Source organism: Papio anubis, chromosome 2 (genome assembly GCF_008728515.1).
Source record: "Papio anubis isolate 15944 chromosome 2, Panubis1.0, whole genome shotgun sequence".
NCBI lineage: Eukaryota > Metazoa > Chordata > Mammalia > Primates > Cercopithecidae > Papio > Papio anubis.
Window position 1 is genome coordinate 165,965,596 of NC_044977.1, and position 13,762 is coordinate 165,979,357.

The 13,762-nt window shown below is 37.7% G+C and overlaps 1 protein-coding gene across 1 annotated transcript in view; it reads right to left on the reverse strand.

Moving 5' to 3' along the window:
* Nucleotides 1–7,854: 7,854 nt before the first annotated feature.
* EFHB (EF-hand domain family member B) overlaps nt 7,855–13,762 on the reverse strand; it is a 59,152-nt gene continuing 53,244 nt past the window's right edge. Inside the window, exons 11-13 of the mRNA XM_003895160.5 lie at nt 12,757–12,969; nt 10,886–11,067; nt 7,855–8,192 (exon numbers count right to left, since the gene is read on the reverse strand). Coding sequence (XP_003895209.2) covers nt 8,019–8,192; nt 10,886–11,067; nt 12,757–12,969 — 569 coding nt within the window. The 3' untranslated portion in view covers nt 7,855–8,018. The remainder of the gene's footprint in view (nt 8,193–10,885; nt 11,068–12,756; nt 12,970–13,762) is intronic.

Consider the following 13,762-nt stretch of genomic DNA (forward strand, 5'->3'; position numbering starts at 1 on the left):
TTAATTTACCACTGACCAAAAATTCTAATCACGAAAATATTTCTAACGGGGCAAACTACAGGCTGAATCTCTGGACAAAGAGAGCATTCTTAGTCAGGCTAAATTACTACTTCACCACCACCTAACAACTGAGAGACTAGGTATGGGGAGTGCCTTTTTAAAAAGATAAGCGTATGTTAATCACTTCAGGGTATTAATATATATAATTTACTCCGAGAGAATGAAAAAGACTTCTCCTCTGCTCAGGTGAAGGTGTGTTCACCTCTATATACAGAGTAGAAAATCTGGCAGAGTAATTACAGGTGGAATAAGAGCTATAAGCTCCAGATTACTCTCAGGAAACATTTCTTAGTCTAAACGCACTTTTTAATTAGTTCTTCCAATAGCATCATGCTAATTGGCTAATTTGGGAATGATATGAGACCCCATGTGCTTTAAAGAAAATCTGTTTGTTGATATATCTATTTGCAAGTGAGTCTGTCTTATTGCTGGCAGTACAGATATTATTAAAACAGAATCACCTGCTTATTTTAACCAGGTTTTTTTTTTTCATGAACACACATGAATTGGATTATCCCTAGGGTTTCAGGAGGAAGTATTAGCATTTTGAGTGATGGGAAATTGCCACTTAGCTGGGAAATAAATGAGCTTTAAATAGATCCCATTATTTTTTACAAGGTTATTACTGTAAATGTTTTATAATAGAAGAAATGCCTTTCAAGTCTATCCTCATTGTTGGTTTATGACTGGGGTGTTAACCTCTAACTAGCCCAGCTCTTCACGTCAAGCCATGGTGAGCTTTCATAAGTGGTTATTACATAAAATAAAATTACCCTTTATTGGCCCATATAATATTTCCAACAAGTTCCTTGGTTAACCATGTTGTGAACAAAATGCATTAAGTTTATTTGCCTGAGCTAGGAAACAGTACTTTAAAACATTTTATAGGTTCAATATATTCTACTATTAACGAGACTATCCTGAACACTATGGAAACATAGTTTAAGTGAGAACATGGTGATATATTTGAATATTTATTTATATCTCACCTGACTATTTCACACTGTTTTACTTGTTTCTCTGAGAGATGACACTTGATGATCCAAGCAAACCTCCTCTCTAGGTTACTAGTACTGTGTAAAATGCGCCTTTTCAGCCTAATTACTGCCACTAAATAATAATTTTTAAAAAGAAAGTGCATAAATCATCCTGGATTTTGCAAAGTGTTGTGGTAGACTTCTTCTTCCAGCTTAACATCCTCTTTTCAGCTGCTGCTATTTCACACAGTTGGCTAAGGTTCATCGCTAAGTTTGGAAATGCTAGGGTGCCCCCTACCGTCAAAATGGGAAATCACGTTTCTTAGACACGCCATTCAAAGAACAAGATTCTCCCAAAAAGGATATTTAACCAAAGCACAGATAAGCAACAATTAGTCACACCAACGGATGGGTGGGTGGGTGGGTGGATGGATGGATGGATGGATGGATGGGAGACAGAGGCAGATAGTAAATCTACCTAAGGATAAATTTGAAATTTTGGAGTTAGAAGCTACTTGAATATTCACCTGGTCTAGAGATCTATCTATGGAGGATACGGTGACTGAATATCACAGGGTCAAAAGTATATGTGTATATGCATTTTTCTAAAATAATAGTGTGTATAGCTTTCATCATTATTTCAAATGTATATATAACCTGGGTCATTATCTCTCTGCTACCTTCCCTGTCATTAGTTGATTCTAAATCTAATTTAAAAACGAATCATTAGTTAATTCTAAAACTAATAAAAGCAAAGTAGCTAGAACAACCAAAATAATTCCAAATAAAGAACAAAGAGGATTCACACTGATTCTAAGACGTATTCTAAAGTTATAGTAATGAAGACAGTGTGGTATTGGTGAAAGTGTAAACACATAAATCAATAGAACAAAATAGTGAGTCTATAAATAGACTCATACAAATATAACCAATTGATTTATGGCCTAGGTACAAAGGCAATTAATTCAATGTAAGAATAACTGCTTCAAAAAATAGTGCTAACTCAACATTCACAAAAAAATTATGAGATTTTGAATTAAGCTAATCTTTCATAGAGAAGACATCATGACCTATTAATGAAAATAATGAAAAACTGGGCTTCATCAAAATTTAAAACTTCTATTCTTTGAAAGACACTGTTAAGAAAATAAAAATCCAAGCTAAAGACAGGAGAAAATATCTGCAAAGCATATATCTGATAAATGACTTGTATCCAGAATACATAAATATTTCTCAAAACTCAGTAATAGGAAAATAAACAAGCCTATTTTAAAAATTGGCAAAATACTAAGATAGAAACTTTACCAAAGAAGACACATGCATGGCCAATAAGCTTATGAAAAGACATTCAACATCATTAGTCATTACAGAAATGCACATTAAAACTACTGTGTGCTATTATTGCATACCTATAGAACGACTTAAAACATTTTTTTAACTGATAATATGTGACAATACCACATGCTGGCAAGGATGTACTGGAATACTCATGAATTGCTGGTGAAAATGCAAAACGACGCAGCTGTTTTGGAAAACAGTCTTTTAATTTCTTATAAAGTTAACATATAGCCCAGCAATCCTACCTGATAGGTATTTTTTCAAGAGAAATGAAAAGTTATGGTCATACCAAACATATACATGAGAGTTCATAGCTGCTTTATTCAGAATTCCTCAAAATTTGAAGCAACCCAAACGTCTTTAAATGGTAAGTAGATGAACAAATTGTAGTATATCTATGCAGTGAAATACTACTCAGCAATAAAAAGAATGTATGTATGTATGTAACCCATGCAATCACATGATGTATCTTGAAAACATGTACTGAGTGAAAGAAGCCTGTCTCAAAAGGCTACACACTCCATGATTCCATTTATATGAGCTTCTTTTTAAGGCAAAACAATAGGAACAGAAAACAGATCGTGGTTATGAGAGGCTGGGGTGGGGAAGAAGAGATATTTACTGCAAAAGAGCACAAGAGAATTTTAGAGAGTGATGGAACAGTCCTATATTTTGTTTGTGATGGTAGTTACACAATCCATATGCATTTGTCAACACTCATAGAATTGCACACTAAAAAGGGTCCTTTTTACTGTGTGTAGATGATACCTCAATAACCCTATTTAAAAATTGATACGCAATTTTTAAATTTGTCACAACATCAAAAACATACCTAGGAATAAATCTAATGCAAGAGGTACAATATCTCAACATGGAAAACTAAAAAGCAATAAAGAAAAGCTAAATAAATGTATACGTGTACCATATTTAGTGTTTGGAAGTCAAAACATTGTTAAAAAAAAAAAAAAAAAAAGCCAACTTCCCCAAATTGATCTGTGGATTCAATGCAATCACAATAAAAATCCTAGCAGATTGTGTGCATGCTTAAAAAACAAATAGAATGAGAGGCTGTGCTTAAAGTCTGAAACAAGTGATAGAAATGCCGTGATAGCAATAAGTCAATGGGAATTGTCAAATCTATCAAAATCAACAAAGGACAACCAATTAAGAAAAACAGGAATTACGGAGACGAGAAAAAAAAACAAGAAGAGGTCAATACAATGCTTCTATAAATAGATGGAGAAACACTATTACTTAGAAGTGGCTGAGATGAGCCAAGACCTAAACTAGGCGCCTTGATAAATATTTACTAAGCTAAACGGGTGCTAGTTACTTATATATCCATTATCTCCATAACCATTGAAACAAACTCACAAGTTGAAAAGGCAGCCATTATCTCCATTTTATAAATACAAAAGACACAGTTTTGTAAGGTTAGATGTCTTTATAAGGTTGTAAGTGCAGTGAATGACAAATTTATTACTCACATCTAATGCTCTCAGTTTGCTTCTCAGGAGGGGTCCGATTGGTGATCTATAATTACTAAGCACTTTGCAGTTTGACTAAGTAAAATATGAGGGCTGAAAGACTGCATCATGCTAGGAACTACAACTTTTGCAAATGGGAATCAAGAAATCAGCATTACTTATATGATGTAATACAATTTGGGAAGGAGGTATCATAGCAAATAGAAAAAAAGTAAATGATGAATTAGAAATCACTGAAGCATGAAACTTGATTGAAATTACAGTTCTTCAGACTTTATTAACACAGCCAAAGGTAAGAAATGTACATGACAAGATGTTAATATTCTATGTGAAAAAAAAGTTGCTAGCATCATGCACCTTGCAACATCCTTAGCACCATGTTGAGACATACAACTTTTTTTTTTTTAGTCTATGTGGTGCAATGCATCTGGTTTCACAGACCACTGGCTTTTTGCTGAGCCGCACTCAAGGATGACTGTGGCTATGGTAGCTAGGTTCACACGTTGAAGGCTGCTTCTTCCGTAACAGGACGGTGTATGTAAATAGCATCAAGCAAACAGCAGAGATGCTGGCCTTAACGAAAGATAAGCTGGAAAGCTACCAATTGCTCAGACATTAGGAAAGACAACCTTCAAAAAGATCCAAGAGGGCTTTGGTGAAGTTCTCAGGCAGACATCTAGCAGCCAATGCCAGCCAGCAGGCCTATAATAGGCATAGGAGACCTCTGGGTGCTGCCTGCTCCAACTTAACTGTAAATTGCAGCTAGAGCACTAGGCATACTCTGTGGATGGCAGTGATCTGAGCTAATGGCTGGCTGCCATGACCCAGTAAAAAGTAACTGAGGCAAAAATCTGATTTTAGAGAAGAGAGTATTTCCATGTATCCAAATCTTCTAGACACTAAGAGGCAAAGCTTTTAAATGATGCCAGTTCAGCTACCCTAATTTTTATTAAAAGGCTCAAACTTTTTTTTTTTTTTTTTTTTTTTTTTTTTGAGACAGAGTCTGGCTCTATCGCCCAGGCTGGAGTGCAGCGGCGCGATCTCAGCTCACTGCAAGCTCCGCCTCCCGGGTTCACGCCATTCTCCTGCCTCAGCCTCCTGAGTAGCTGGGACTACAGGGGCCCGCCACCACACCCGGCTAATTTTTTGTATATTTAGTAGAGACAGGGTTTCACTGTGTTAGCCACGATGGTCTCCATCTCCTGACCTCGTGATCTGCCCGCCTCGGCCTCCCAAAGAAAAGGTTCAAACTTTTAAACCGGGTTTGCCCAAATAAGCAGCACTAGGTCCCTTGCCCCAAAGCCATTCTGCATTCAGGGCAGGGAGCTAACCCCTCAGTCAGCTAAACTGGAATTCGTGTGGCTCAAGGATCACCTCCATCACATGTGCCACTTTGATTCTAGCTGGTTTAACTCACAGAAGAAAACTTAACAGGAGGTAGGTTTCTGAATCCTAGGCAATTCCAAAACAAGAAGCAATGGAAGCAGCTCCTAGGCACAGAATTGAAGGGGTGCACTTAAAAAGAATATTGACAATAGGCTGCTAAATAGCACCTGCACTCTATTCAGTCCCTAGCACCTCAAAGAATAATGAAAAGTATAAAATAGGCTGAGTGGGGAAGAGAGATACTTCATAATAAAAAGTAATGACCAGCCAGGCACAGTAGTTCACACCTGTAATCCCACCACCTTGGGAGGTCAAGGCGGTGGATCACCTGAGGTCAGGAGTTTAAGACCAACCTGGCCAATATAGTGAAACCCCATACCTACGAAAAATACAAAAAATTAGCCCATCATGGTGGCACACGCCTGTGAGACACAAGAATCACTTGAACCTGGGAGGGAGAGGTGAGCTGAGATCGCACTACTGCACTCCAGCCACGGCAACAGAGTGAGACTCCATATCAAAAAATAATAATAATAATAATAGTAATAATAATGACTGGGCTGCTGTCCAAAATTTCTAAATTGCAAGAAGGAAATAATGTTTTAAATGTCATGCCCCAAAAAGAGAAGACAATATACATAAAGTAGATTTTTAGGCCAGATATGGTAAATGCATAGTATCAAAATTAACTTCATTTCTCCCAAATTAGTTTAAGTCCATAGGTCATAAATTCTAGCTAATGCACACATATGAGCATCTTGGTAAGGCTCAAATCAAGATTTTCTCCATCTCCCTCCTTCACTCAGATACCATGTAATTTCTTCTGTGGCTTCGGTGACATAGAGATACTGGGTTGTAGAAACACAATTTTTGCTGAGAAAATTGCTCTGAGATAACTGCTTTCAGAGCTAAGCATTGGCTTATTTCCTAAATTTGGTGGAAGCTGTGAAATCTTGTGTATCTTGTTACATCTTTGACTTCCTAAAATTGAAGCTCAGCGGAGGCTTCAGTTAAGCGACTATGACTTTAAGAGCCAGGATGGAATTGTTGTCTTCCCAGTGAGAAGCAGCTCGAGACGCAGCTGCTTAAAGGAACCACACCTCTCCCCAGGTCTTCCAAACACCTTGGCTGAAACTCGGCAGAAGCAGAAAAAAGGGAGACATAATTTCCTTGGATTTTTAACTCACTGGACACTAGATAATTTGATTTCAGTCTTGAATTACTTTGAATTTTATCTTCAGATTTTAACTGGCAGGGAAATTTAACATTTGGGTATTATTTATTCCTGTGAATTTGACACTAGAAAGTTTATTCAAATTTTATCATCTTCATGTTTATCATCTTTATGCTGGCATTTTATTACCAGCGTATCTTATTTATTCTCATTCTAGAATTCTCATTGTAGAATCCCTTATACACCATGTTGGACAACGTGGCTGGGCATAAGTTGGAATGCGAGATAGAATAAAAAGATAACTTTTTTATTTGTCAATGGAGTTTCCTTGAAGTTGAAAATGTACAGTTCTGACCCATTTTATAGCCTACCGGGGACAAAATATAAAGAACCCACCAGAGATAGGAGGAGGATACACAACAGAACCTCAATTGGTACTTTCAGAGTAGATTTTGGAAAGTGGATCAGGACCATCCCGAATGATGTCTTACCTCCTCCCTTAGGGGTAATGGCCCCATGCCTGCTTGACCATAGTTCAATGACTTAAGCCAAATGTGTTAAGAAAGCATGAGTTTAGAGATCATTTGGAAAAGATTGCTTATTCCCCAAACCTTATAATGTTTTCTTTTGTCTTGTTTTTGCTGTCTTAAAAGCTTTAAATTTGTGGTTTTTAATATATGCAAAGAGCTCCTCTAGCTGTATTCTTCATTTGTTCTTTTAAAGAATTAGTTTTTAAAAGACAAGTAACTTTTCAATGAAAAAGGAAATGTAAGGAAGTTAAGACTGCTTTTTTTTTTTTTCCTTAAAATTTTTCACCTGTAGCCAGGCGCAGTGGCTCACGCCTGTAATCCCAGCACTTTGGGAGGCTAAGGGAGGCAGATCACAAGGTCAGGAGATCGAGACCAGCCTGGCTAACGCGGTGAAACCCCATCTCTATGAAAAATATGAAAAATTAGCCTGGCATGGTGGCGGGTGCCTATAGTCCCAGCTACTCAGGAAGCTGAGGCAGGAGAATCGCTTGAACCCAGGAGGTAAAGATTGCAGTGAGCCAACATTGCGCCACTGCACTCCAGCCTGGACAACAGAGTGAGACTCTGTCTCAAAAAAAAAAAAAAAAAAAATTCACCTGTAGTTCCATGCACAAGAGCCAGCTTTTAGTCCACTACACAAACATGAATCTCTCTACTCTTGGTGTGTTACGACATTTTAATCACCTGTGACAGAAACTGCCGCCCAAGTTGGCTTAACCAACAAAGAAAATTAAACTTGGCATCACAAATCACACTACGAATTCGGACGGCCCACTAAAATGGATGGAATTCTTAGGCCTACAAAACTTCTAATATCATTCTGAACTATGTCTTCGCTGGGGCTGCATGTTAACCCTTCAATCACTTGTCAAGCTCTTAGGTGCTTTATGGAAAACAATAAATTTTAAAATCCAAAATCTAATTTATTAGCAACACATACAGGCATATGAGTCTTACCACTGTGATTGCTGAACTCTAACGTAATAGCTAAAGCCAGAATGGACTGAACATTTTAGATAAACACAGTTAATAATTCTTTTGCTTGAATGAAGGAAGTCCAAAAATATCACATGGGTGTTTTACACTTGATCCTGTCTGCATGCCGCAGCTCATCTAGAACATTTCTGATGTTCTCAACACAAACTTCTCCTCTGTGATGCTTTTTTGATGCAAGATTCCATACATTTTCAAATTCTTCATCAGAAAGCTTGACACCAATGTTACACAATATCTCTGCAATCTAGAAAAAGGCATTTAAAATAAATAGGTCATTATTTATATGTTTTAAAATTTGTAATGAAAACTACCTTTATAATATCTAAGACTATGGATTTTTTTCCAAAAAAGTATGTGTGTGTATATATTTGTGTGTGTGCATGTGCTTGTGTGTATATATATATATATATATAAAAAATAAGGAAATATCAAAATTCTAATGCTGTCAGCTCACGAATAATTTTGTTATTATAAACATGAGGGTGTTCAAATACACTAGCCAATATATAAAGTTACTTTCAACTTTAAATGTCTCAGTATTTTAAGGAGAAGTAGCAAAATTCAAGTAAAAAGGGTGAAAAAAGTAAAGAAGACTTGCTAGGTTTGAGTTTCATTTCAATCATTTATTGTCATTTTGGTCTTGTGTATGTCACCTAAGCCACTTGAACATTAGTTTTGTTTGTTTATTTATTTATTTATTTATTTTTGAGACAGAGTCTCACTCTGTTGCCCAGGCTGGAGTGCAGTGGCGTGATCTTGGCTCACTGCAGCCTCTGCCTCCTGGGTACAAGTGATTCTCCTGCATCAGCCTCCTGAGTAGCTGGGATTACAGGTGTGTGCTACCACACCTGGTCAATGTTTTTCTATTTTTAGTAGAGATGAAGTTACACCATGCTGGCCAGGCTGGTCTTGAACTCCCGACCTCAGATGATCCACCCACCTCAGCCTCCCAAAGTGCTGGGATTACAGGCATGAGCCACTAGGCGTGGCCAAGTTTTATATTCTTTATAATACGAACATTTATAAAATGTATCTAACTGGCCTGTTGGAACTTTAACTACGTGTGCAAATGGCAGACAGATAGTGTACCCATGATTAAGAGAGTACACTAAAAGTGGAGCACACTGAAAACCAACAACCTTTGGTTACTAATAATCCCTCTACAGTGATAATTATTAAAACAGATGAAGGTGGGGAAAAACATGCTTCTTATGTCTTAAGAAAAATATCAGAAAAGAAAGTAAGAACTAGTAGTGGGAATAAAATATGTGAAAACAAAATTTTTAAATGAAACTAAATTTAAAAGAAGAAGCATTTACTATGAAGCATTCAGGAAAAAAAAGGGGGGGGGAATGAAAAGGTTAGACAGCGAATAGCCAAAGAAATAAAATAGTTGCCGAATACATTTATTAAACAGAATCTCAACAATTAAAAAATCCCCTAGAAATGATGTACCCTTGTGGGAAATTAGTGTAATTAAATACAAATTAAGTACTATTCAAATACAAATCAAATTCTGAAATTCAGAAGAGCAGAGCTGCTAGCAACTGCAGCTATAAAGCAAAAACACAATACCCTATGCATAGCTGGTAGTTCCCCACCCACTGGTAGTTTAAAAAGGCCCCTGCAGAGTGAGCTCCGGAATGGTTTGAGTCAGTCTTGAGCATCCCCTACCTTCTCCCCTGCTTCCTCCCCTACTCCTTGGGAAACTTTGCTCCAGTGGTTTGGCATTCTATCAGTAGTATGCTGACTACCTAACACGTCTACTGAAATCTATCCATCCTCAAGTCAACGTTATTATTCCAAGCAGGTCTTTGACTTCTTACTTTTTGCCTAGAATTGTGGGATAAAGGATGACTTCCTAGTTAAAAGAATGTTTAGGCATTATGAAACAAGCAGGAGATTTCTGTTTCTTTTGGAAACCCTAAAGTTCTATTTCATAGGCCTTTTAGAGTGATTGAGGGAAGTGAAAACACAATCAGGAGGTTTTCTTCTTCGATCCGCAGGAAGGATACCGGGTTCCTCCTTTGGAGCCAGGCATCAGCCTCTGTCTCCCCTTCCTCTCTGCCCTGCCTCCATGTGAAAGAATTGCTGGAATGCGTCTGCCATTAATTTGGTTAGTATTTAATAAGTTTCCGAGCCATCAATCCTTCATCTGAAGTCCGAGAAGGCATCGTATGTCTTTTCCTGTATCATTTCTAGCTCCAGCTATGAAGGTTCTGAAGAAGCAAGTACTCCCTGAATTACACCTGCTTTCCATAAGCACAGATGTAGACAGGCTAGTCTAACTGAGCACTGCTATAAATCTCTAGCTCTCAGCACCCCAGTGGCTATTCAGACCTAGCCGGTTGTATAACCCTGGCTTTATAACCCATCTACAAAGAGGATCATCTCGGATATGGCATCATGTTTTCTGAGTCATAAATAAATAAATAAATAAATAAATAAATAAATAAATAAGTCAGATGTATGACTACCTGGGGTGTGGCAACAAGACAGAATATTTTAAATCAATGCTTGTCACAGATAATCTGAGACATATGATACCAGTGGACAAGAAGGGTGGCAGAGTGACCATCTTCATGCCCACTCTTAGTTCTAGAGGCCCAAGGCCATCAGGATGCTTACATAAGGAAGGGATTGATCCTGTTCCTTTTCTCAACTAGAATAGTATCAAATGTTTTAGAAAAATATTTTTCTTCTTTACATGGACCATATTGAATGTACAATATGAATTTACTATTCCTATCACAGTCTAAATTCTACCTCAAGAATTGTACCAGATGTCACAACCAAGTTGAGCATTATTCATCAAGAATCCTATACTTGGGGATCCTGTAGACTTTTGTAAATATAAAAACCCAAGTTTTGAAAAGTCTAAAATAGTAGTCGTTGATAGATAAAACATTTCCATTTTTGTATGCTCATATGTTATACCTCTTCTTTTGATCTGGTCTTGAAGAAGTCTCTTTCAAACACTCCTTTCTGGGCAAAGATGGTAGGATATAATAGTGAATACGCACTACCTTCTTCACCATAATTAGTTCTGTCACTGATGCGACGAATTCGGGGAGCAGGAATGTCAGATCGAATGGTTGGAACTCCACAAATGGGGTAACCTAGGTCATTGATGAGGAAAGAAAACCGACATTCTAAAACAAAGCTGTGTAATACAGCCACCAGTCACATGTGCATACTGAGCACTTAAAACGTGGCTAGGAAGAATTTTGGTGTAATCCAAATGTAAAATTCAAACATCTTAGTACAAAAAAGCAAAATATTTAATAATTTTTATATTGATTAGTTATTGAAATAATATTTTGAATATATATAGTATTAAAATAAATTTCACCTGTTTCTTTTTTTTTTAACATGGCTTTTTTTTTTTTCTTTTTCTTTTTCTTTTTTGAGACAGAGTCTTACTCTGTCACCCAGGTTAGAATGCAGTGGCCTGATCACAGCTCACTGCAGCCTTGAACTCCTGGACTCAAGTGATCCTCCCACCTCAGCCTCCCAGGTTGCTGAGATTACAGGAGTTTGCCACCATGCCCAGCTAATTTTTGTAATTTTTGTAATTTTTCTAGAGACAGAGTCTCACTATGTTGCCCAGGCTGGTCTTGAACTCCTCACCTCAAGTGATCCTCCCACCTTGGCCTCCCAAGGTGCTGGGATTACAGGCATGAGCCACCATGCCCAGCATGATTTTCTTTAATGCTAAAAAGTTTGTAAATGCACAGATGACTTCAATTTTATTTCTACTGGACAACACAGTGTAAAGAGAGTAACAAGATTTCATTACTCTAGAATATATAGCATGTCTATAAAAATCCAGTTGAGAAAAATATGTAAATCCTCAGTCATGTCCTTATTCAATGATGTGATCTTGATCAACATAAAATAGTTTTTCTAAATCACCAATATTCATCATGCTTCATATTGATATATGGATGTTATAGGTTGAATTGTCTCCTCCCAAAACATATATGGTGAAGTCCTAACCTCCACTATCTCAGAGTGTGATGTTATTTGGAAATAAGGTCATTTCAGGTGTAATTAATTAAGATGATGTCACACTGGAGTATGGTGGGCCCCTAACCTAATATGGCTAGAGTTCTTGTAAAACGGAGAAATTTGGACACAGACATGAAAATGGGGAGAACACCACGTGAAGATGAAGGCAGAGATCAGGATGATGCTGAAGGAGCCAAGTGGTGCCAAAGACTGCTAGTAAATCATCAGAAACCAGGGGAGAGGCATGGACAGATTCTCCTTTACAGTCCACCAGAGGAACCAATCCTACTGACACCTTGCATTTCAAGCCTCCAGAACTGTGAGACGATAAAATTCTGTTAAGACACCGGTTTGTGGTGCTGTGATATAGCAGCTCCAGCAAACTAACATGGGGAATGAATATGCAGAGAAATGTTATGTAAAAGCTCTTTAAATATTTGAAGGCAGATATATATGGAGCTAAGAATCATATGGTTTTAAAATCATCTAATATTAATACTTGGTGGAATCTGAATTACTATGATGTATAACATTCGATGTTCTGATCTATAATGGTTTCCATTTCATTAATATGCAAAGAATCGTTTTACTTTGGTCATCGTTGGCAATTCAGTTCAATCAACATTTATATGTGGGCCTCTCCTCCCCAGGTAGTTAGAATACGAATTAAATGCAAGGTACAAGGCTTTAAGAAACAGTCTAACGGAGAAAGGCAGGGGACAATGCAAGGACAGACAAAGGACAGTTTGCTTCCACATTTGTTGATGCTTTTAAAACTTGACAAATAAGTGACATACAAGTAGCAGGAACGGCTCCTACAACTGCATTGATCTCAGAAGAAGTTGTCTTATAGTAGTTGGAAACTTTATCACTTGGTCTCAGAAGAGTCCGAAGAGTCTTTTCTGTGCTCCCTGGTTCTTTTAAGACAATATCTTCTGGCTTTATGAGGAGAGCTGGTTCAGGTTCTTCAACATTAGTCTCAGTAGGGTTTACACAATCTGGTTTTCTACCTTTAAGAAAAAAAAAAAAGGAAAGAAAAAATGCAGGAATACATTACTACTTAGTGCTTGCTGCTCTGCAACAGGATAAGTTTTCCCATCTAGTTTCCTCTTGCAAATGGAAACAGCTGGCATGACCCCTCCCAGCACCTAACTGTGGAAGAGTAAGTTCAGGCCAATGTCATACACCAGGAAATCTGAACATGGCCTAATGTTTTCTTCTGCCACTCCACTCACTTTATTCTAGAATAAAGCTTTGGAATATGAGAGACCAAATGTAAACATAGAATTCGTTTATTTCTTTTCTTAAAAAAAAAAAAAAAAAATAGAGCAGGTGGGCAAGGTGGCTCACACCTGTAATCCCAACACTTTGGGAGGCCGAGGCGGGCAGATCACCTGAAGTCAGGAGTTCGAGACCAGCCTGGCCAACATGATGAAACCCCTTCTCTACTAAAAACATAAAAATTAGCCGGACGTGGTGGCGGGCGCCTGTAATCCCAGCTACTCGGGAGGCTAAGACAGGACAATCGCTTGAATCCGGGAGGCGGAGGTTGCAGTGAGCCGAGATTGCGCCATTGCACTCCAGCCTGGGGGACAAGAGCCAGACTTCGTCTCAAAAAAAAAAAAAAAAGTGTATTTTAATATTTAACTTGAACTACAGAGTTTTTCCTAGCACTATGCCCTAGGGAGAAATAAGACAAGACATGCTTGTAGTTGAAAATTCCACACCTACTTGACTGGGGGGAGTGTGCGTTACAACTTCGAGAGAGATGGTAAGAACTCACTGTGAGCTCAAGAACTGTTT